This window comes from Mercenaria mercenaria, chromosome 15 (genome assembly GCF_021730395.1).
Source record: "Mercenaria mercenaria strain notata chromosome 15, MADL_Memer_1, whole genome shotgun sequence".
Taxonomy (NCBI): Eukaryota; Metazoa; Mollusca; class Bivalvia; order Venerida; family Veneridae; genus Mercenaria; species Mercenaria mercenaria.
In genome coordinates, this window is record NC_069375.1 from 16,556,874 (window position 1) to 16,581,154 (window position 24,281).

A 24,281-nucleotide genomic window follows, 5' to 3' on the forward strand; every position below is an offset into this window, starting at 1 on the left:
CTCCGTGATTATTTGATAACCGACATTGTGTCTGAAATCATTAGTCCTCCACCTCTGATTCATGTGGGGAAGTTGGCAGTTACTTGCAGAGAACAGGTTTGTACTGGTACAGAATCCAGGAACACTGGTTAGGTTAACTGCCTACCGTTACATGAATGAAATGCTGTTGAAAAACGGCGTTAAAACCCAAAACAAACAAACAAACAGTATATTAGCAAGAATATTGATATATCTAAAAATGATAAGTAAGTTTAATAAATAATATAAAGACCTGTTCAAATACCAACATAGTTATAGAACAGAACAGAACAGAACAGAACTTTATTAATAATAATATGACTTTAACATAAGAAGTTCCTCGTCATCATAGCTATATGCAGCACGCAGTAATAAACTAGTTACAGATATACGTACAGTGAGAATGAAAATATACAGACATCTATGATACAAATAATAGCAAATATACCTGGACTTGGCGATCAAATTTATGAATTCGTACTAAATATTTCATAGACAGATTTAAATTATTTTATTTATTATTTATTTAAAATTTTCAAATTAGATGTGTTTAAAAGTTCTATGAATTTAATCATACTTGGACGGTTGTAATAGTAACGTGGTATCTTTTTCTTAACTAAGAATAAACAAGGCATATCAGTAAAAAGTGATATTCATCTTCCAAATCGTTGTGTTCACATAAAATACATTTTCTTTCAGATCTCAATATATTTCTATGTCTACCAGTTTCAATGTTTAAATGATGAGACGACATTCTTAATTTGGCAATACTATTTCGCAGTTTAACACAATTCATATTTTTAGGTATTCATATATTCCAAGTGTCAACTTAAGTTCTTTAAACAAACAAAGAGAAGATTTGTTATGCATGTCCTATCTCCAGATGCAGATGTACAGATCAAATAATCGTGTTCGTAATCATGATTGGAATAGGTCTGTGAAGTTGGCGCGTAGGTCATAGATCGTAGGTCAACAATAAAAAACTCATTTTTGTTGACCTGGGTCGTAGATTGTAGATCAACCATTAGGCACGCGTTCAGAATTGGTTGACCTGGGTTGTAGATCGTAGATCAACCATCAGAAATGTGTTCAGAATGGTTGACTAGGGTCGTAGATCGTAGATCAACCATCAAAAACGCGTTCAGAGTTGGTTGACCTGGATCGTAGATCGTAAATCAATCATCGGAAACGCGTTCAGAGTTGGTTGACCTGGGTCGTGGATTGTAGATTAACCATCAAAAACGCAATCAGAGTTGGTTGGCTTGGGTCGTAGATCGTAGATCAACCATCCGAAATGTGTTCAGAAATGGTTGACCTGGGCCGTAGATTGTAGATCAAGCATCAGAAACGCAATCAGAGTTAGTTGGCTTGGGTCGTAGATCGTAGATCAACCATCCGAAATGTGTTCAGAAATGGTTAATCTGGATCGTAGATCGTAGATCAACCATCGGAAAAGTGTTCAGAATTGGTTGACCTGGGTCGTAAATCGTAGATCAGCCATCAGAAACGCAATCAGAGTTGGTTGATCTGGGTCGTAGATCGTAGATCAACCATTTGAAAAGTGTTAAGAATTGGTTGACCCGGGTCGTAGATCGTAGATCAACCATCAAAAACGCGTTCAGAGTTGGTTGATCTGGGTCGTAGATCGTAGATCAACCATCAGAAAAGTGTTCAGAATTGGTTGACCAGGGTCGTAGATCGTAGATCAACCATCAGAAACGCGTTCAGAGTTGGTTGACCTGGGTCGTAGATCGTAGATCAACCATCGGAAAAGTGTTCAGAATTGGTTGATCTGGGCCGTAGATCGCAGATCAACCATCAGAAACGCGTTCAGAGTTGGTTGACTTGGGTCGTAGATCTTAGATCAACCATCAGAAAGGTTGACCTGGGTCGTAGATCGTAGATCAACCATAAGAAAAGTGTTTATAGATGGTTGACCTGGGTCGTAGATCGTAGATCAACCATCAGAAATGTGTTCAGAATTGGTTGACCTGGGTCGTAGATCGTAGCTCAACCATCAGAAACGCGTCCAGAATTGGTTGACCTTGGTCGTAGATCGTAGATCAACCATCGGAAAAGTGTTCAGAATTGGTTGACTTGGGTCGTAGATCGTAGATTAACCATCAGAAACGCGTTCAGAGTAGGTTGACCTGGGTCGTAGATCGTAGATCAACTTTTAGAAAAGTGTTTAGAATTGGCTGACCTGGGTCGTAGGTCGTAATAGTTGATCTACGATCTACGACCCAGGTCAGCCATTTCTCAACACATTTCTGACCAACTCTCAACCATTAGAAAAGTGTAAAAGTTTTTATAATTTATATCTAATAACAGTTACAAAAGATAAGTACATTATCGGCTGTGTCTGTACAAAAAGACCAACCATCTGTTTCAGAGGAAGTGTCTGTCGCCGAGTCACTTGATGTAACCTGAAACTCAAGTTTTTTCCATTTCCTTGTCAATAACAATGTCAGCAGCCCAGTATTTTTCTCGATTGTTTTGATATGCTTGCAACGTTTTTTTTTCATTGCTCGGCTGTTATATTCTGCCAGCTCTGCTATGTAAAATATTCTGTGTCTCCACCTGGATTTGAACCCGCAATAAAAGTGTCGTAGGTGTACAGTTCCTGTGCTCTAACCGCTGTACTATTCCCGCTCTTGCTTTTCCTTCGCATTTCTCAGTTAGTTATAAATGCTATTATTGCCACAACCATTACCTATTTTGCTGTGTTTGACTCTTCCGATTAACGGTTGTAAACAAAATATTATCCCGGGCGGACTATAACCTCTAGTCAGTATATTACAACTACACTCAATACGTGCGTACATCCAATAGGGGCGATTTAGTGTTGGCGTCTGGAGATCCTAACAAACAATTTGGTATATAGAAACCATTGTTTACTCAGATAGACCGGTACCTTGTCAGATATGCTTAGGTATTTGCAGCAGTAGAGTGTGGACTTTGGTGCTGTTAACTACACAAATATATATAAAAAAATGTAGTGCCTTCTTGAAGTTTGTGTTTCAGTTACTGTGCCTACATTTTTACCATTACATGTATATTTCATTTCGTCTTTTTATGCCATGACATGTATATTTTCCTACGTCTTTTTATGGTCAGTTGTTTGTGAAGACAAATGTTATGAGAACGGAGGAGAATGCATCGGTCCCGGAATATGTAAATGTCCTGAGGAACAAAGTGGTCCTAACTGCGAACCAAAATGTAAGTGTAAAATCCGGTTATATATCATGAATTTTGTACGTTTGTCACTTTCCGTTGCAAAATGTGTAGAAAAAGTGTCACGATTGATCTGATGTCAATTTTGTATTGCCAAACAAAAACAAGCACCATAAAGGTCTATGTTTTTTCAATAAGTGAGATTTTTGCAGATGTAATGACTTATTTTTCTAAAACAAAACACAGTTAAACATAGAAAACCGAATCACAAGTGCAACGATTTCAATGATATGTGCCCGCCATATGTACTCAAATCAAAGAAATGAGAGAAGTTTTACCGCAGATTTCATTGAAGTATTCACTTTCTAATCTAAGTAAAACACCCATTACTTATCATTTAGCACTGTTCAACCGTTTTTATCCGTTTCCAATCCCGTACAATTTAAAACTAACAACGACGTGTAAAAAGATTCCAATGTTTCTGATTAAGTGGGAAGCGTTCTTAGAACATATATTTTCCATTTGGAACTTTGCCCTTTTTTATTTTACAGCCGTTTATTACATAAGTGTGAAAACAGGATGGGGAATAGGCGCTGGAACGGAAGCGAAGGTATATATTACTCTACATGGACAGAAGGGAAAGACAGACAAAATATATCTGGAGGGAGAATTTGAACGTGGCGGTTCGAATGAGACTAGAATAGAAGCTAAAGATATACGTCCGGTAAAATATATAAAATATAAATTAAACTTTGTTGAGTATATTCATGGTAAGAATTCTAAAAGAAAAAATAAATTATTATTACTTATAATCTGAGGCAACTTTGTGTATTCTAAAATATACACACATTGTTTACGGGTCATTTAAATCGCAACAGGTTGGAAGTATTCTACAAAACCGCCAAAATACTTGCAACAGAATCATTGAAGTATAAAGCAAATATTACACAGTGTACTGAAGACGAAAAAGTGTGGCATTTCTCCTGAACTCCTTAGATAATCCTAAAATGAATACTATTAATTCTATATTGGAATCCCCATGAGATTCAGAAAACTGAGAAAAATAGTATTATTTAACAGTTGTTTTCAATGAATGGTTGAATCTTAAAAATCTTTAATTTAATTTGATTCTGACTATTAACAAAAATAGTATCACTTTTGGTATTTGGTGAAAGGCGTTGAGAATACATGAAATTAAAAGAAAATTTGTTTATTTTACACGCAACTCGTGAAAATATTGCATCTATCAATAGTAAGAAAATCCCCATATCTGAAAATATAACAACTTCAAGAATAATGGCCAGTCTAGTAAGTCCGGTGTTAGTCTAAATGATTTTTTTCCTGGACATTTAAATAAACATTTCAACTTTAACACTTTTCACCAGAATGCAACATTTTTCGTAAACGTGTTGAGTACTTTGCAGCTGAAGAAGTTTTTGAAACCATTGACACATATATTAGGTCAAGACATCGGATTAATGTCTTAACATTTTATTAAATTAATGTAGCGATATGTACATATATCAGTGTATCTAATTAAATTTCAAACACATTTTGTTTCTATGTAAGGTAGTTATCAATCTATATTCTTAAAACATTATTATTCGATATTTGATTACAGTGTACTGTATGACAATGTTATTACCTTTTTTCACGAGTTCGCGTTGTTGTGCGTCTGCGGGTTAGATTTTCTCAATCCCTGGGGACTTACTTTTTAATTCAAAGGGCTATACATTCTATTTTAAGGTTTTTATTAGTCAGTTGAGAGCCAAATGAAGACAAATATATTTCTTCGCTCTTCGCTCGCTCCTGATTTTCTCAAAAACCAAAAAAAAAAAAAAAAAAATATTTAAGTTATTTTTTCGCTCGCCGCCTCAAATTTTTCAGAAAAAAATCCGATGAACAACTTATCAATTTGGTGTGGCCCAAGGGCCTAAACTGTCAACCTGAAATTTTGTATAATAGCTGTATATTACCTGCATTATAATAATGATTTTCATGTAGTTTTTGTGGGTGAAAAAGTAGGTCAGTAGGTCGTGGTGAATCTTTAAAATGAATGATTTCTGTAATAATGTTGCTGACTTTTACAGACATGCTGTATTTAATAGGCATAATTATTGAACGGTAAAATACCGATCGCTTTAGGACGCACGGGGGTGAACAAAATGTTTGAATTATCCGTGATGTGGAACGATCAAAACTCTGATCAATTTATGAAACTAGCTTTCACTGTCAGCAAATGTCTATGATAGATGTTTCAATATGCTGTTTGTGTATTACAGATATATGTGTGGATTAATAAATAATAACCAAACCTTTCAAACTTCTATCTGTATTATAATTTCCACTTGTTTAGAAAACATGTGCCCCGTTTTCAACATAGTACTAAAACTAAGAAGTTTCCACTCCAAATTAAGAACTCGTGAGAAGGAACACTTAGGGCCGGTAAGTCACACTTGACTGAGCAACTGACCTCGAAAGCTGTTGTCATTACAAGCTGGCCAATCAACCTCCGTGACCTTAGAAATAACCTCTAACGTTAAACTTATTTCCTAAATTGGCACATGATTTTTCGAAAAGGCAACAACATTCAAAGTGTATGGGGCTGCTTCACGTAGAGCGCTAATTCATATTTATGTTAATTATCTCAAAGATACGAATAATTCTACCTTTTAATTTAACAGGTGAGCTCATAAAAATGTGAAAATAAGGGGTATATTGTATATACAATGGCAATGGAAAAGATGTTATTAAATGCTTCTAAAACGTCCCAGAATGCAGGAAATGAATAAATGTTAACTGAGGCGACTCTCTGACTGAACGCGTTCCGCAGATAACATAGGATGATTGATTTATTCTTTTATTTCCTTCATTGTTGAAGAGCATAACATATGTACAGACAGATAGACATATATCAGTTAATTTACATGTATTGTAAACAACAAAATAAATATTATCGTTACCTTCGAATGCATGGTCAATATGTTAAAACAAACCCCATTGCAACCCTCCAAGTATGCGCAACAAATTCACGCAACATGTGGAAATTTGGATTGACCGGGCCAAATGTGTATAGCCAGTGTATTCGTATTGCCGTATTTACTCTACTGAAAGTGGTAACATATTTACTTTGTTTTTGGATTCACAATTCATGTTAGCGTAAATACTTACTTGACTTTTTAGGCAGTATAAAACAACATAGTTCTTTTTCAAAATTTTAGTTTTAGTTAGTTGGTACAGAAATAAACGCACTCTTGGTGCAAAAGTAACGCACCCCCCCCCCTCCCCCCGCTTCCCCAGAGGCGCTTAAAAAGAAGTAAAGTTTCTTGTCGACGAAAGTCCCCACCTGGAATGGATGGAACAACTTATTTCCAGCCGAGCTCACGGCAGGCGTCATTTACCTCCCCAGCATCCAGTCTAGACTGATACTGTTGGAAACAGTACCAAATTAAAGTAAATCACCCAGCACTGAACACTAGTCGGGATATCAGCCGCAACCGTGAATCGATCCGGGTCCGGTAATCGAACGCGGATCGCTGGCGTTGTAGTCCAAACTGTTAACCACTGCGCCACTGACTCCCTGATTAAACGGGAGGATACGGAATGTCAATAAGGTAGAATGGTCTTGTCCTTGATCTTGGGGTTCCGAACACTGATGACCAATAGTTTAAACAGACATTGCAACCAAAATTTTACAAGATGATCATTATATATTTATATAGATGTGCCCTAGAAGGAACTTTTGCTATGCTTTAACTTGTTATATCATATTCCTGTCCACAATTGCTAAGATTCAACACAGGTATATGCAACACATCCCAGGATCATTATTGTTACACCTGACCCTGTGAAACTTAACCAAGACATTCTGGATGCCATCTTTTAGATACTTTTAATTTTACCACCTTGTTTAGTATCATTATAATTTGGTCGGTGAACTTATGTAAAGTTGGACTGCCCCCTACACATCACAGCCTGTTTTCGCTTACTTACAGCCTTAACTTCGATAGTCTTCCTCACAGCCCAAGTATAGTCAACAGAGGATGCAGCCTGGTAGTTTGAATATGTGAACATTGAAATTATCTCAATAAGTAGACATGTGATGGAAAGACCATGGAGAGGATTGTGAATGTACGCTTGAAGTGGTACATGGAGACTAACAACCTATTTGCAACCCAACAAGCTGGCTTCAGACAATTTCGCTCCACTGAGGACGCTTTCCAAGAGCAGAAAGTCGTGCTTATAGCATGGATTGACCTGCAGAGGGCGTTTGACAAAGTCTGGACTGATGGACTCCTCGTCAAGCTGATGAGAACTGGTGTAGGAGGTCACATGCTGAGGTGGATTAAATCATACCTCCACAACAGGAGTCAATTTAGAACATGCCAGCAGTAGGAAGTTCCTGTTGCGTCATGGTGTCCCACAAGGCGGAGTCATATCCCCTACACTCTTCTTGCTTTTCATCAATGATCTGGTGTCTGAACTACCGAAAGGAGTTAAGGCTGCTCTCTACGCTGACGATCTGGTGTTATGGTGTAAGGAAGAACATGCCACTACAGCCGCATACAGGATGCAAGAAGCCATCAACAAGCTTTCAGCTTGGGCTGAAGAGTGGTGTGTATCGATCAATACAGAGAAATCGTCCACCACACTATTCTCCCTGTCATCAAAGCAGAAGGCGGGTAAAATCAAGATGGGAAATACTTCGCTGATTGAAGCAGACGAGGCAAAATACCTTGGAGAGACCTTTGACAAACGGCTAACCTGGAAGTCCCACATTAGTCAAGCAGAAGGGAAGGCCCATAGAAAGCTTGCCATGATGCGCAAACTTGCTGGAACAACGTGGGGAGCAAATGAGCAAATACTCAAGACAGTATATCGGGGAACAATGAGACCCCATTTAGAGTATAGCTCAACTACCTGGTCCACTACTGCCAAAACTAACCAACAGGCTTTAGACAAGGTTCAGAACCAAGCACTGCGGATCATGACAGGTGCTACAAAGTCTACACCAATCTCCGTCATGGAGAAGCTAACAGGCACACAGTCATTACAAGACAGAAGACATGCAAAGGTTCTGCTTCAAGCAGAGAAGTTCAGGTCTTTTCAAGACCATCCCATGAAAGCCAAGCTAGATGGCTACACAAAGAATCGGCTCAAACGTAGCAGCTTCGTACATGAGGCAAAGAAACTCAAACGAGAGTTCAAAACTGAGCTGAGCATACCAACGACTCCCCTAGCTAGTGAAGACATCATAAACCCACTAGCGAATGATCTGTCCACAGTGACTGTGAGACTTGCTGTTCCTCGTCTTTATCGCGGGAAGAAAAGGATGAAGACATTAGGAAGAGCCTCACACTTGCTATGATCAATGAAGACTATCCTCCGGAATTATGGACACATGTCTATACAGACGGATCAGCCACATGCGCCGTCAAAGATGGAGGAGCAGGAATTTTCATTCAATACCCATCTGGCAAGAGAGAAACACTACATGCAGTCACAGGAAAACACTGCAGCAACTACAAGGCAGAGACTGCAGCACTCATGAAGGCCGTCTCAATGGTTGAAGACTCGGCAGAAGAAAGCTCCTCAGTCGTCTTTTTCACAGATGCTCTGTTTGTCATGGAAGCTCTGATCAACAATAAAGCTCCGCAGCTAGCCAGGAGAATGCAGAGCCTGAGTATAACCTGCAAAGTAGCACTTCAGTGGATTCCATCCCATTGTGGACTTGCAGGCAATGAAGAGGCAGACAAACTGGCTAAGCTAGGAGCTCAGTCAGAACAACCAACAGAACCTGTGAGTTACAAGGAGAAAGTCACCATTATAAAGGCACTAACGAGACCAAGGATGGAGGAAGATGCATTTCATCTCCTGATCGGTCTGAACAAGTGATGATGGTCAGGTTCCACTCAGGGCACAACAAGTTCAATGCTCACATGTACAAGAAATGCAGACTGACATCATCGCCAACTTGTCCATGTGGTGAAGAAAATCAGACTGCGGAGCATATACTTCAGAGATGTAAAAGGCACGACCAGGAGCGAGCTGCGACTTGGCCGATAGATACCTCAATCTACCAGATACTGTATGGAGGCATTGAGGATCTTCGGCAAACCACAAGTTTCATCGAGGCTATTGGTCTGACAGTGTAGATGCGAACGACAAGAAGAAGATCTCAATAAAAGTGCAAATGAACTATGCATTAAGAAGTAAAAGTTATTGTCGCAGTTTTATATCCTTAGGACGACGGGCACATTTTTATGTAATTTCGCCTGGCATATGTATGTTTTTGACAAAACGGAAAATATTTGAACAGCTTATTCCGGAAGCAAAAAACATGAAAGTAAACAGGCTAAACTTGAAAACGAAGTTCGCATTCACATTGGTCTACAGTCAGGGATCACCCGTCTGAATGTATGCGCGTAGACTCTTCTTTTTTTTTTTTTTTGACCTAATGGGGAGCCAATTTTCAGCACTTTCTAACAATTTGAAAATACCTTGGCTTCGGCACGGCAAGTCAGCTTTTCATCTACGAAAAAATATCTGAACTCAGAATAGACACAAATCCCACAGGTGTCCGTAACGGAGGAAGCGTATATGGAGATTTTTGAAACTTCGTCAGATCGTGTCATTATGTGCCTCGGATGTAAGATATTTCCGTATTTGAGAGCTGCATACCTAGATATTTCAGAAATATTTTCAAAGTGAATTTCGTGTAATAATTCTATGGAAGCGTAACAATGCCATCAGTCGCTAAAACATTTTATTACGTAACTGGCGCGGAAAGGATATCGACTGATTTTATATAAATCTATGAGAAATTATTTCACTTTAATAAAGCAGCATATACGTGACCTGTATGGCAAGAACTGACATGATACTGTCGAAGCCTCTTCATAGTTGAAATATTTTTGAAAATTAAATCAATCTTTGGATATGAAAAGTATCAAAATCTGTTGTGAAATAATGCAATAAGACAACATTTAACCTTTTTGTATTAAGGAAGTTTTGCACATCCGAAAAACCTAGAACAATGCCTGGTGTCCGTTATGCGAGAAGCATAAATGTTGCCGACAATTCATAATATGTTAACCAGTCAGAGCTGCTGTCTTTCTTAAGATTAATTTTGAGAAAAAGGTAGGTTTTGATGTAAAATAATTCAAATTAATAACATGAAATAAACAGCAGTGGAAGGACTCAAATTGATGACTGCTAAATTGTGAAATATTTAGCACACAGACACTAGTTGGACAGGTAAATCTACAATTATAAAAAGTTTTATCAAAATCTACATTGTGTAAAAGCTTCTGTAAGCGAATATGATATCCAGATAAAAGACCTTTGTAAAAATGGACCGTAGGACCAATATTTCCAAATCGGTCTAACAAAAAATCAAGCACACGGTCCTGTCTTTTTATTTGCGCCTGAATTTCCTGCTTTGAAACATATAGCTTGATAAAACTAAATTGTAGAACAATATTTATTTTAAACGTGCAGATCTACCTTAAACTCATCTACGTTAAACTCATGATCAAAAAACAGAATTGAAGGAATTGAAAGACAGACACGTATTTAGAAAAAAAACTGTTTCCGGTAATATTGTATAATCTGTTCCTACTTTCTGTTCGTTATACTCGAATATGGCTAAAAAGCATATTCGTATTGTAACGTTTTTTCGACAAGCGGTATTATGCTACAATTAGATTTAGTGTTCTTAAATAATTACTTGAACAGGGCTCATTGTTCGAAACTTGAACGTGTGTTAAACTAACTTCAAGTTAAATTTTGATTTAAAATATCATTCTTGGTGGAAACACCAGACTGATGTTCTGGTCTAACTGTTAAGACATTTCAGTGTTAGGAGTCCTATTTACAAACATTTGTTGCAAGCCTTCTTAAATGTCAAAATATTATACTAAAAATTAACCGACTGTTAAAATTTCGAATAACTTGGTCCATAAGTATCAACCAGTCCTGTCTGACACTGGTTTCAGAAAACCCTCAATTTAGAGAGTATGCTAATTTAACAGTTGAAAGTCCCAGGGATTTGCGGATGAACTAATTCTTAATGTTTAGGAGTATATCTTCAAAACACAGAAATATTTTTGATAAACTAACAACATCTTTACCAACAATCCACCAGAACATTACACGTGCTGCCGTACTGTCCCGACTGATGGATACTTAAAATATTCTCAAAAAGATTACCCACCAACAATTGCTGAAAACTACGTTCAACCTAGTTATTTATGAGAAATTTTAGCACTGGGACACTGTTGCAAACGATCGAAACGAAGATAAGTTAACAGTTCTTTGAAAATGTTGAGGTTTTAAAGGCGCTGAATTGTCTGAAGGTGTGGCCCCTTTATGCAGCCCTTTTCCGGAATTCAAAGTATATATCAGTAAACTGACAGTTGTTGTGTAGAGTGATATACATGTTTTATATGCTGTTCAATTTTCGTGTGAAACATTTACTTGTATGATTTGGGGTTGTTTGAATTTTTTTCTCTCGAAATGTAAGGCTAAGTCTTAAAAATTATATTTTCTCTCTCCAGCTGTTGCCAACGGTCTGTTAGTGTTTTAGTTTAATTACGGTCGATTTTACCTTTCAGACACAATGAAACATAAATGCTACGTATAGAAAAGATAATCTGATCTCTGAACCGCACTAATGCCGTTTAAACAACATATCGCAAGTATGCGGCAACCTTGTCTACCTCTATAGATACCGATATTGTGATCACTGGAACCTCCTTTGCTATAGATAGACTTCACATAACGCCACACGAAAAATAAGATTACTTTATAAAACGAGCTCATATTCGTTACAATTGATTTGAATCAACTGAATAATCATTTCTACAAGATACTATTCATAAAAATCAACATCTTAGTTAAGCTGAATTCCTGATTTTCCTTTCAGACTTTGCGAGATTTTTTAGATAAATTTATTAACACAAATAACATTCTTTCCTCGAAAAGTACTTAAAATGAAAAGACAAACTTCATTACAATATGTTCACTGCAGTCATTTCATGCATGCACTTTATCTATCATTGAAGGTAACTAATACATCTAGATGCCACTTTGATGCAGAGAAGGGGTCGAACCTATGGTGCCCTTTTATTCAACCCTGCATGTCGTCATGATGAGTTAAACAATTTATGTTAGTTTATTGAAAATTTTCTCAGCGATTTAAAAGGTATGGAATTGCCATTTGATCTTTAATCTCTAAGTGTAACCTCGACTTTGGACCTAGTATCCTGTGTCATGTGCTCAGCATGTCATCTTGCTGAGGTCAGTAATCCTTTCAGCAGTTTAGAAGATATGATTCGAAAATGACCAAAGCTATTTATCCTTTGGCCTCTCAGTGTGACTGTGAATCTAAGCCTAGAGACATAGGTCATGCACTGCACATTGCCTTGCTGAGTGAAACAATTGACGGTAGTTTTATTAAAATACTTTCATCGGTTAGAACATATGGATCGGACACGAAACAAAAATATTTGACGTTTGACCTCAAAGTGTAGCCTTGACCTTGGACCTAGTGTCCTTCATGTCTTTTTGATATATGGTTTAGAACTTGTGCTAGTTTTATGAAAATCCTTCCAGCAATTCAGAAGATAAAGAGTGGGTACGAATTAAATGTATTTGACATTTTGCTTCCATACGTGACCTTTACATTAGACCTTCCTTGACTCGACGAGGTCAACAACTGTTGCTAGTTTTAAGAACACCATTCCTACAGTTTAGTACATATATAGACCGTACGCATGAAATAAATTTATTTTGCCTTTGACCTTCAAGTGTTACTTTCAGGTTAGACCCATTAACTTGGATGGTGCATGCATCTTGTTGTATTACGATTTTGAATATTTCTGTTTATTTATTTATATTTTTTTAAATATCCATTGAGCGGTGTCAGAGGTCTGCTGGGTCCTCCACGACCGAGTTGTTAAGGTCGCTGACTTCAAATCATTTGCACCACACCGATATGGGATCGAACCTCACTCAGGGCGTTGAATTCTAAATGCGAGGAAGCTATCAAGCTGGCTAACGGAAGGTCGGTGGTTCTACCCAGGTGCCTGCTCGTCATGAAATAATGCACGGAGGGGCACCTGGGGTCTTCTTCCACCATCAAAGCTGGAAAGTCCCCATATGACCTATAATTGTATCGGTGCGACGTTAAACCCAACAAAACAAACAGGAAGAGGTTTGCTTGCGGCCGGATGGATGGATGGATGGATGGACGGACAGATGGGCGTAATTTAAATATAGGTCCTATATACTCCTTATTGGGGATTATAAGGAAAAATGTTGTAAATATGTAAATAGAGCTTTCAAGATGCGAACAGAAACAACATAAAAAATTAATGTTAGGTAAACTGCTTAAGTCTAAACAAAACATCCAGTTTAAATTTACTTGCTATGTATGAAAGTACTTCTTGCATTCAGTTGTTTCTAAGCAATATTTATCTTGTACAAGTGTAAATTGGCCGAATGCTAATAACTTGTCTATTTTCCTTGATAAAAAAAACCCCCAAAAACTAAAAATATATTTTCATTTTACTGTTAAAGAAAAATATCCTATATGCATTTATATTTAAATTTAAATTGTTGATGTAGAAATAGACCAAAAAGAAATGTCCGTTTTCAGATTATGTACAAATAACGCGAAAATTGATGACGTGTGCCAAACTTTCAGGAAAGGAAAAGTTTAAAATATTGTTATAAAATAACTAATGTCAGATACATTAGATTTGACAATGCCAACCATACGTACGTCATATTTATTAAACATGTGAATAGATACACTAGCGGATTGCTGATTTATCACATCGTCAATGAAAATGTCTAATGACGTGATCGCCAACGCGAATCAGAATTCCGACGAACCCTAATTAGAACACATTATGGCACTATTATTTGACTCAAATTACACCGTAACTTTTTTCATTTAGATTCTGACATATACATTTGTGGTACATACATATAGGGTGAAGATTCACCAGCATATAACATAGCTTCAGTCGACCTGTTTGATGTAATTCAAAATGATATTCAGGACTTCGAACATTTAGGACCGCTATTTTTGGTTGGTGACTGGAATAGTCGTGTTGGAATAAGACATGATTATATCAATTGTGATTTATTAAATAGTGAAACAGACGACTGTGATTATATACCAGACAGCCCCTTAGACCGGGCCTCGATGGATAAATATTGTAATAATTTTGGGGTCAAGGTCCTTGATCTTTGTAAAGCTACTAATCTACGTATTGTGAATGGTCGATTATTTAATGATGCATGTGGCACGTATACTTTTGCCAATACAAAAGGAGCATCGGTTATAGACCTTTTATTAACAAAAGAAAGAGATTTTCAATTGTTATGTGATTTTAAGATTGACTCATTCAATGAATATAGCGATCATGCGGGGGTGTTGTTTACATTGAGATGTAGTAATCATGTACTAAATTTAGAAAATAGAAACGAGGTCAGGTATAAATGGAATGAGAAATATAAAGATGATTTTCGCTCACGTATTATCTCAAAATTACCTTGTTTTAACCAGTTAACAAATACTATTGATACTAATAATAGAGAATCTGTTAATAATACGTTGGCTAGTTTTACAAATATTTTATGGGATGTTGCAGATCCATTATTTTCTAAGACTTATACCCATAAACCTGAAGTATGTTTTTCTGATAAATCTGTTGTTAAAAATGCTGAATGGTTTGATGAAGAATGCGTGCAGGCACGAAAACAGTATCTGGATGCCTTGAGGTTATATAATCGATTAAAGACTAGTTACAGTAGAGAGCAGTTTTGTCATTTAAAACAGGTGTATAAAAATATATGCCGTAAAAGGAGAAACGTTTTGAAACAAAAGAAATTAGATGAAATTGGTAAGTTAGTCCATGCTAAACCAAAGCAGTTTTGGTCATATTTCAAAAAGAAAAGTAAATCTTTCAATAATATAACTCTTGAACAATTTCGTAAATACTTTTCTGAATTAGGCAATGGCCTGTCACAAGATAAAAATCCTAATGCAGAGAATTTTTGTAATACACATGATTTTAATAATTTAGATTGTTCATTTGATGAACTAGATCGGCATATAAGTATACAAGAAGTTCATGAGGCAGTAAAGGATTTAAAGAGGGGTAAGGCAGTTGGTAGTGCTTTTATAATGAATGAGTATTTTATTGAGAGTGTTGATATTTTAGCTTCACATATTTGTGATATATTTAATGCCATTCTAGACTCCGGCTATTTCCCAGATAAATGGATGGAAGGTGTATTTGTACCCCTATATAAAAAGGGAGATAAGAATGATGTTAACTACAGAGGAATCACTTTAGTTAGTTGTTTTTCAAAATTATTTACCACAGTTTTAAATAAGCGTATTGTGTCATTTTGTGAAAATAATAATGTTTTATCTGATGCTCAGTTTGGCTTCAGGAAAGGTAAATCTACTGTTGATGCTTTATTCATATTGTTAAATACTGTACAAAATTATTTAAATAATAATAAAAGACTTTACTGCACATTTATAGACCTGAAAAAGTGTTTTGATACTATATATAGAAATGCATTGTGGATGAAATTGTATAAAATTGGTATACAAGGTAAACTATTGAGAATTATCAAGGATATGTATCAAAAAGTAAAGTCTTGTTTTCGATCTTGTAATGATTACTCCGATTATTTTGAATACGCGGTAGGCTTAAGACAAGGGGAGATAATGTCTCATGTCCTGTTTTCTTTATTTGTTGAAGATCTAGAGTTATTTTTAAAAGAAAATACAAGTTCTGGAATAGATATAGAGGACATGATTTTACTTTTGTTGTTATTTGCTGATGATATGGTTATACTAGGTAAAACGCCGCAGGAACTTCAAATGCATTTAGATAAATTACACAAATATTGTAGAGATTGGGGGTTAGAAGTCAATACTGAGAAAACAAAAATTATGGTGTTCAGAAAAAGAGGAGGTTTACTTCAAAACGAATCTTGGTCTTATAACGGTAACAATATTGAGGTAGTAGATAATTTCAATTAATTAGGGACTGTATTTAACTACACTGGCAATTTTGCACTTAATCAAGAATATATCACAGGTAAAGCACTTAAGGCATTAAATGTTTTAATGGTTAACTGAAGGAAATATAGGCTTAAGCCAAAACTATTATGTCAGCTTTTTGATGCTTTTGTTGGTTCAATTTTATCTTATGGTTCGGAAGTTTGGGGGTTTACAAAGTCAAAAGAAATTGAAAGGATACATTTAAAGTTTTGTAAAACGATTTTAAATGTAAGATTAACAACCAGTTCTACAGGTGTTTATGGAGAGTTAGGAAGATATCCACTTTATATTTCACGTTATTTACGTATTGTTAAATATTGGTTTAAGATATTAAACACTGATAATATTATTCTCCGCTATGTGTATCAAAAATCATTAAGTGATTGTAATAAAGGGTTAAATAATTGGGTTTTAAAATTAAAGAACCTTTTATGTGATTATGGTTTTGTAGATATTTGGAATAACCCTTATGTAATTGAGTGTAAACATTTTATGCATATATTTAGGCAACGTGTTATTGACTGTTTTATTCAAGGTTGGCATGTAATTAAAGAAACTAGTGCTGTGCTAGAGCTGTACAATAATTTTAAATTCAGTTTTACTTATGAAAACTAGTTGGATCTATTACCAAACAATTTGAGATTGTATATAACTAGACTTAGAATTTCTGCACATAGTCTTAGAATACATACTGGACGATACGCCAGAAATAGATTACAAAGAAATGAACGTTATTGTCAATGTTGTAATGAAAGGGATATAGAAGATGAGTTTCATTTTATCATTATATGTTCTTGTTACACAGATGTAAGAAAACAATATATCAAAAAGTATTACTATACAAGACCAAGTATGTTCAAGTTTTTAGAACTGATACAAAGTAACAATAGGAATACACTATTCAAGTTAGCAATGTATTGTAAAAATGCTACGAATATCAGAACTTCGATTTTGAATAATGTACTATAATATCACATTATCATGTTGTATGTTTTCTTTATTGCTTCATTATACTGTTCATCCTCAAATCATTTGAAATGCTACTGTACCAAATATCGCATTAGACCTATATATTGTTAAATATTGAAATTATTGTATGTTTGATGATGTACGTTGTACAAGTCAAAATAAATTATGTGTTCTGTTCTGTTCTGTTCTGTTCCTAAAGTCTCTCAAAAGAGTAGATTTAGACATGCGCAAACAAAAGCCTTGTTTGGCCATTCACGTTTTTATAATATACATATATTTTATTTATTAATTATAGTCTCATCAATGTACACATTCAACACATCATAATAAAAGCAAAAGCATAAAATACAGTACATTGCCATTCAGTTATTGAATTACAAGAGACTATTAACCATTTATATACATAATAAAACTATTTTAAATTTTTATAAATTTATCTTTACCATGCAAATGATGTTAATCATGCAACCACATATAGTTCGTTAAAACCTGCCTTAAATAAAGCAGTAGCCTTTGTAACAGTAACAGTGCGCCCGACTTTTCTCAGTGCCTAACCCTAAACTAAGAGCTTTGCCAGTATAAACTTTCTAAAACTCTATCAAAATTCAAACCATAGCTGTGGGGATTGTCTCTCCAGGTGTAGATTAAACAACTGTTTTAAAGTTCAAGCCAAAACCAACAAGTCTAAAATAAGAAGGGGCATAACTCTTTCAAAACTCAAACCAGAGTTATTCTCCTGGTAAATATTTAATAATAATTAAAGTATTTAAAGTTTGAAGTCAATAGTAACAGAAATATTTGACTTTCAAGTCAATAACTTCAATGATAACAGACACATTTGACCTAATCGAAAACTTTAACCATCTCCCGATGTAAACAATAGACAGTAACAGAAATATTTGACTTTACAACACCGCACGCCGACGCCGGAAAGTCAAGCTAAAAAAACTGACCTTATTAGTAGTTAAAACCATGCTAAATTTGTATCACTTCCCAATGTATTTGAAAATAAAACCCCTAACTCCATTTGCATGTTGAACATCTAAAATAATTTTATGTTTTAAAACCAGAGTACAAAATATTATTTACAGTTTTAAAACACTTCCCATATTCATAAAAGAGGTTTTAAAAACAAAAACAATAAAACACTACACGGAGTACAGCTTTTCCCTACGACGTTTTAAAATTTGAAAACAGGATTTTGCCGCCAGACGTATAATTCTATGATCGGACAAAACGAAATTCAACTTTTCATTTTCAGACAGATTTATAAAGTGACTATCTATTAAGCTAGCTTTGCTGAGCAAGTCATTCCTTATATCGAGATATTCTCTACAGTACAACAAAACATGTTTTTCATCCTCCACTACATGTTCATTAACACAGAAGACATACTCTATCATTTAACATTAACCTTTCATATCTGCCAGTTTCCAGGCGAATTGGCGCTACACCACATCTAAACTTGGCGAGAGCCGACCTATGCTTAACTGGTAAAATTGTATTTACATATGGTTCTGTATCAAAAGAAGTTTTAAAATTCCTGTATGTTCTCAGTTTGTTCTGTCCTATTCTGCTATTACCCAGTACAGCATTTATATTCTCAGACCAGCTCTGTTTAAACTTCCTTATACATGACTTTGTTAATTTATCAATACAAAAGTTTTTCGATAATGGAGTGCTAGTATCAATAAAACTGGTACAATTATACTCCTTTAAAATACTTATTACTCTGTACTGCCAGTTTTTACAGTTTCTACCAGATTTCTGCTTACAATAATCAAAAATCTTAAAATTTATTCTATCAGCATTCATTTGAGAAAAACGTGCCCACTGAGATATAACATTTTTTATTTGAAGCACAAAAGGTGGATTCCAACCCATATCTCCTATTACAGCTGCGTTAGGTGTATATCTACCTGTCCCAAGAAAACATCTCATTGCACGATTATGGACAGCCTCAATGCATGAAAAATATACAAACAAAGAAACAGGAAATGTTTCTTTACATGTGCGTGATCGGACGTATTTTATACTATTTACTGTTTTCTACTACATCTTTACTGGGAACCAGTGTTATCGAAACAAAAAGCACTTGCTCTCAAACATAGTTAAAAAAAATTACATATGTATGTGCGCTAGGATTTATAAGTGTAACGAGCTTTTTGTTCAGTCTGTATTATAAAACTTTGAGTCGGTATTTCAAATTTCGCGGTCAAGTTATGTGTTAATGATTATTTTCAGATTACCAGCGTTGTGATAGGGCATGACGGCAGTGGCATGAGTCCTGATTGGTACCTTGAATACGTTTCAATATATGTAGAGAACATGGAAGAATATTACGTATTTAGGCATAATGACTGGGTGGAGGTGGAAAGAGATGTTCTTTTGCCTAGACAAGGTTCGAGTAATGTATTGTGTTTCATACCTCAGGATGCTTCTTTAAATATATTTCAATAAATATCTAAATGTATGATATTGACTGCTTGAGAAATACTTTTTGGTAATTACACATCACAAGAACGAAGTAAATGTTCGATGTATCATGACAGCGTTCTTGACTTTACACTTTTGAGAAAGAAATGTAAAAACATTATGGTAAACGAATTTCGGAAGTTTCTTTTGTAAACAATAATCAGTTGCACAGAAAATGCGCAGATCGCGATAACCCACCAGTTACTTAGAATGTTGTGAACTTTGCTCACTCACGAGACAGCCAGGCGGTCCGCGGTCTTATTTCAGAGATCACCGCAGAGAGAATTCTATTGATATCCAAGTGGAATTCGCTGCAGTAAAGGACTGTCTTACTAGAACCCAGCGAGCAATGGAAATCAAATCGAACTGATCTTATTAGGGAATAAGACGATCTGACCAGCCAATTTTGAACATTTTGGCAAGGCATAGTGGGTACCATGTGACAACAGCAAAGTAACTATTGAACCTGGTCAGCAGATCACAGTAGAGTTTCCACATTTTCTCTTTTACATGTCGAATATGCTGATATATTAGTCCGACAACAGTCAATTTGACTCTTAAACCGTGCCCATATTTCGGTCGCTTTAGAAAAATATAATATATACTTTATGAGGTCATGATACGCTACTGTACAGTTAGTTGTCCTTCGCTGTTTTCGAAGGAGGTCATAGAAATGGGCAGCGTCCGTCCGTCCGTCACACTTCGTGTCTGGTCCATAACGCTGCCAACTATAAAGGGATTTTTAAACTTAACTTGCACATAATGAGACGACATGTCCTGCACAAGCACAAGTCCCCTAGCTTATAGGGCATTGTCACAGTTAAGAACATCAGGTTCATGTCCTGTCCATAACTCTACCATTCATCAGAGATTTCAAAGTCACTTGGCACAAGTGTTCCGCATAATGAGACAACGTGTCGCGTGCAAGACCCATGTCCCTCAAAGGTCAAGGTCAAAGACACCCAACATTCTTTTTGTTGGTACATGAAGTAAAGCCCCTTTGAGATGACAAAATACAATCAATACATGCTTTTTCATCAGTCTTCCAACTAATTTAAAAAAAAAATGAAATTCTGTTTAAAGTGAGATGAGTGATATTGAAAAATATAAAAGCTGTTATCAACAACCTATAACTTTATTGTATATATAGGAAAATATAGCATGAATTATTGCAATATAATATTAGGCTTATATACTGTAGAGTTCTGCATTGACCAACACTGGTATTGACTTTCACTGGTGTGTAATTTAAAGCAAGTTTCATTAGTACAATATAAATGTATTGTATTTCATTTACTAATATGATAAATATTTTATCATACTTTTTTTCTTGCAAATTTAAAAATAAAATCACATTATTTTTTAAACAATACAGAAGCATTCTCTAGTTATTGATTCACACACATTTTCAAAATACATACATCTTCATGAATTACAAATGTATTGATCCATAGTTACAAATGTATATGGTCCATAGTTACGACGTGCGGTGATTCTAGCACTTTCATTGGTTAAAAGGTGGTCACGTGGTGACACCCTACATTTCAAGTGGAGGGTCATTAGATTTCCATATCGTACTAGACTAACAATAAGTGGTAGGTAAAACAAATCAATTATAAGATTTGTCAGTCACCTTCCAAGGAAATATGTGGGGTCAGTATAAAAAGATATAGGGACTCGGATAACTCCTTGCCCATCCCCACCCCTTCATCATATTGACTCCACATATTTCCGCGGAGGGTCACTAATAAACCCAATAATTAATAATTTGCCCCTTTCCTTTGAAGATGTTGTGTTGGCTGGCAATATGATTTGTGAAATATGTCCATAAGCGGGGGAACATGTGTTTCGATTTCTTGTTTGTCGTGTGGCTGATATTACTATGTATTATATTGTCAGTTTCACTGAAAAGTTTAACATTATTTAAAAACTCTTTTTTTCTATAACACTTGTGTATTTGTATACATTGAATCTATTATAAAGAAATCACAGATACATGTATCTGATTACTTTAAATAGTGTTCATCTTTTCATTAACAATTGAGATTTTTCGATGGATTATACAATCTGAAATTCCTTACATGTATACTTTAGGGCTTGATGAACAAAAATGCATCGATTCGTTTGATAGTGGTCATAAGTGGTGGCCAAAATGGAGTGCCATAGGAAGTAAAGACAAGTATGTTATTAGCAGAGGTCGAAGAATGTCACTGAGAGAGTGTAAACAAGCGTGCATCAACCTACAGGACATGCAGTGTAAAGCAGTGATGTATCACAACTTTAGGAAAACTTGCTTGGCTTTTGCTGTATCCGATACACACTATTTTTCTGAAAGGCATGGAACATGGAATTCACCAGTGTATTTACGAACATGCAAACAATTTGACTGAAAACCAGTTATAGCAAAGGGAGCGATTGTCAGTGAAATGATTATTTGATTCTGAATGTATTTCTATTGTTCTGTACCAATGACAGTGATGATAACACAGTTTATGAAATAGGTTTATTGTGCCCAGATTTCATATTTTACATATTTTAATAACAATAATTATTACCCGTAACTATATAAGATCTAGGTAAACTTAAATGAAAATGTTTGTGTTGCTGTAGTGTGCAATAGCTTACATAAAATAACATTTTACGTTCAGACAAATATAATATATTGGACTTAACACCATGTATAATGATGAAATATCTTAGCGAAATATGAAGTAAAAAATGAGCAAACTACATCTTTGAGTAGGATTCACGTTACATTACGCGCTTAGATAGTGTTTGGGCTGTCAGTAGTCATTACAGTTTAAATAGTTTTGACTATAAACGGGTTAGCAATTAAGTAATTTATTACACTACATCAGACGTTTTGATAGTTTTAGTTTTGTACAGCAAACCAGGATGGGTTAGGATCAACGGCAACAATAATGATAGTTAGATTTCTCGTCGGAACTCAAACGTCAGTTGTCGGGACCGGTGCCATATTGGATAGAATGGTTACAGACACGTTCACTGATACCAGGTAGATGCTGATACATAAGCTAATTCGACTATTTAATTATTATTAAGTTACAAAAAAGTAATAATACTAATGCATAAGGGTCGTCCATTAATTGGTACGACATGATCATGTACAGGGGAAAAGTTTCTAAAAAAAAAAAGATTACGGCTTCCTACTCAATCTTCTATCAAACAATTACGTCAATAAATGCTGTTCAATTAAACTAAATTATTATCGATATGGGTTATATGCTTTAAACAGAAATATGTTAACAACCTGACATATAGTTTGACATTTTATTTTATTCTCAAACCATCTAATGTAATTAATTGAGAAAAATGTACAAATATGTTTTCTACGAACCAATGTTTATATGTATTTTGAACAAAGAAAAAGACCAGATTATGCCCCACAAAATACATGTACATTTTTGTACTACAAAATGAAACCAAAAAATATTTAAGTGCAGTTACTTTAATGTGTAAAAGCAAGATACTGAATATGAAAGTACTAAAATATGGTCAATAAAATAGTTGATTGTTTTTAAAGCAGTTGTATTTAAACTTCGTCAAGCATCTCAAATGTTACATTTTTACGTACCTTTCATTTAACACAGACATTTTGTTGAAACAAACAATTGTAAAATCTGAATTTCTAAAATCATGTGGATGTTTGGGTCCAGGAACTGGAAATTTCTGAGATGCTCTTGAGTGTCTCCCATCTGACTAAGAGGCTTATACTGGTTCTTCCCAGGAAAGACGGCTTTGCGTGTATCGGTGCTATACACCGGGCACGTTAAAGAACCAGACTGTCTCTCTGTTCTCTCTGTCTGTTCTGTGGGCTTTATCATGCTCACTCTGTCCCTCTGGTCACGTCGCTCTGTGTCTGTACTAGTAGAGGATGAATTTCGCGCCCTGTGTGGCTGCATTTGCTATATGTAAAGCACCTTTGAACGTGTTTATCATGAAAAGGTCGCTATATAAATCTGGTATAATGATAATAATAATAATTATAATACACAAAAGTAGAGTTTAGTTCACTCTGCTTGAACTTTCATTGTTATGTATATTTTTGTCATGGACGTTCAAATGGTTTCATTTAGAAAATAGTTGTACAACAGAGTTCGAGTTCCAATCCATATATTTAATTAAAACACTTTAATATTGTATTTTTTATACATGCATGTTAACAGAATCTGGCATAATCGTTTATTATTTATTCTAACATGGCTCGACTTGGTTGCCTGTTAAATAAAGAAGAAATTCAAGCACTGTATATTTGGTAATCATGAGTTGTTAATTACGACGCATCTGAACGAAAATAAAAACAAACAAACAAACAAACACGAAAAAACAACGTGTTTTATTTGCCAACAAAGCGCACAAAACTAAAATATATTTCCATTCTAACACGTTCGAATTACACTTGGGAGGGTCTTTTTAGGCGGAATAGCCAAAAGTAGGTCATTTTGCGAGATGGGTTTTAATCGACAAGACAATACACGGTAAAATCCTTTTTTGTTTATATAAAAGAAAATCTTAAAAGTGTTAAAATCTG

At 35.3% G+C, this 24,281-nt stretch overlaps 1 protein-coding gene across 3 annotated transcripts in view; it reads left to right on the forward strand.

The window, feature by feature from the left end:
• The window catches only part of LOC123545785 (uncharacterized), a 42,810-nt gene extending 18,749 nt beyond the window's left edge, over positions 1-24,061 (forward strand). For 2 of the 3 annotated variants that reach the window (XM_053524650.1, XM_045332101.2), the window contains exons 7-10: positions 3,136-3,237; positions 3,744-3,916; positions 19,499-19,655; positions 21,824-24,061. In XM_053524650.1, the coding sequence (XP_053380625.1) occupies positions 3,136-3,237; positions 3,744-3,916; positions 19,499-19,655; positions 21,824-22,119 (728 nt within the window). In that variant the 3' untranslated portion in view covers positions 22,120-24,061. The remainder of the gene's footprint in view (positions 1-3,135; positions 3,238-3,743; positions 3,917-19,498; positions 19,656-21,823) is intronic. The other variant, XM_053524651.1, reaches the window with a different exon arrangement.
• Positions 24,062-24,281: the final 220 nt, after the last annotated feature.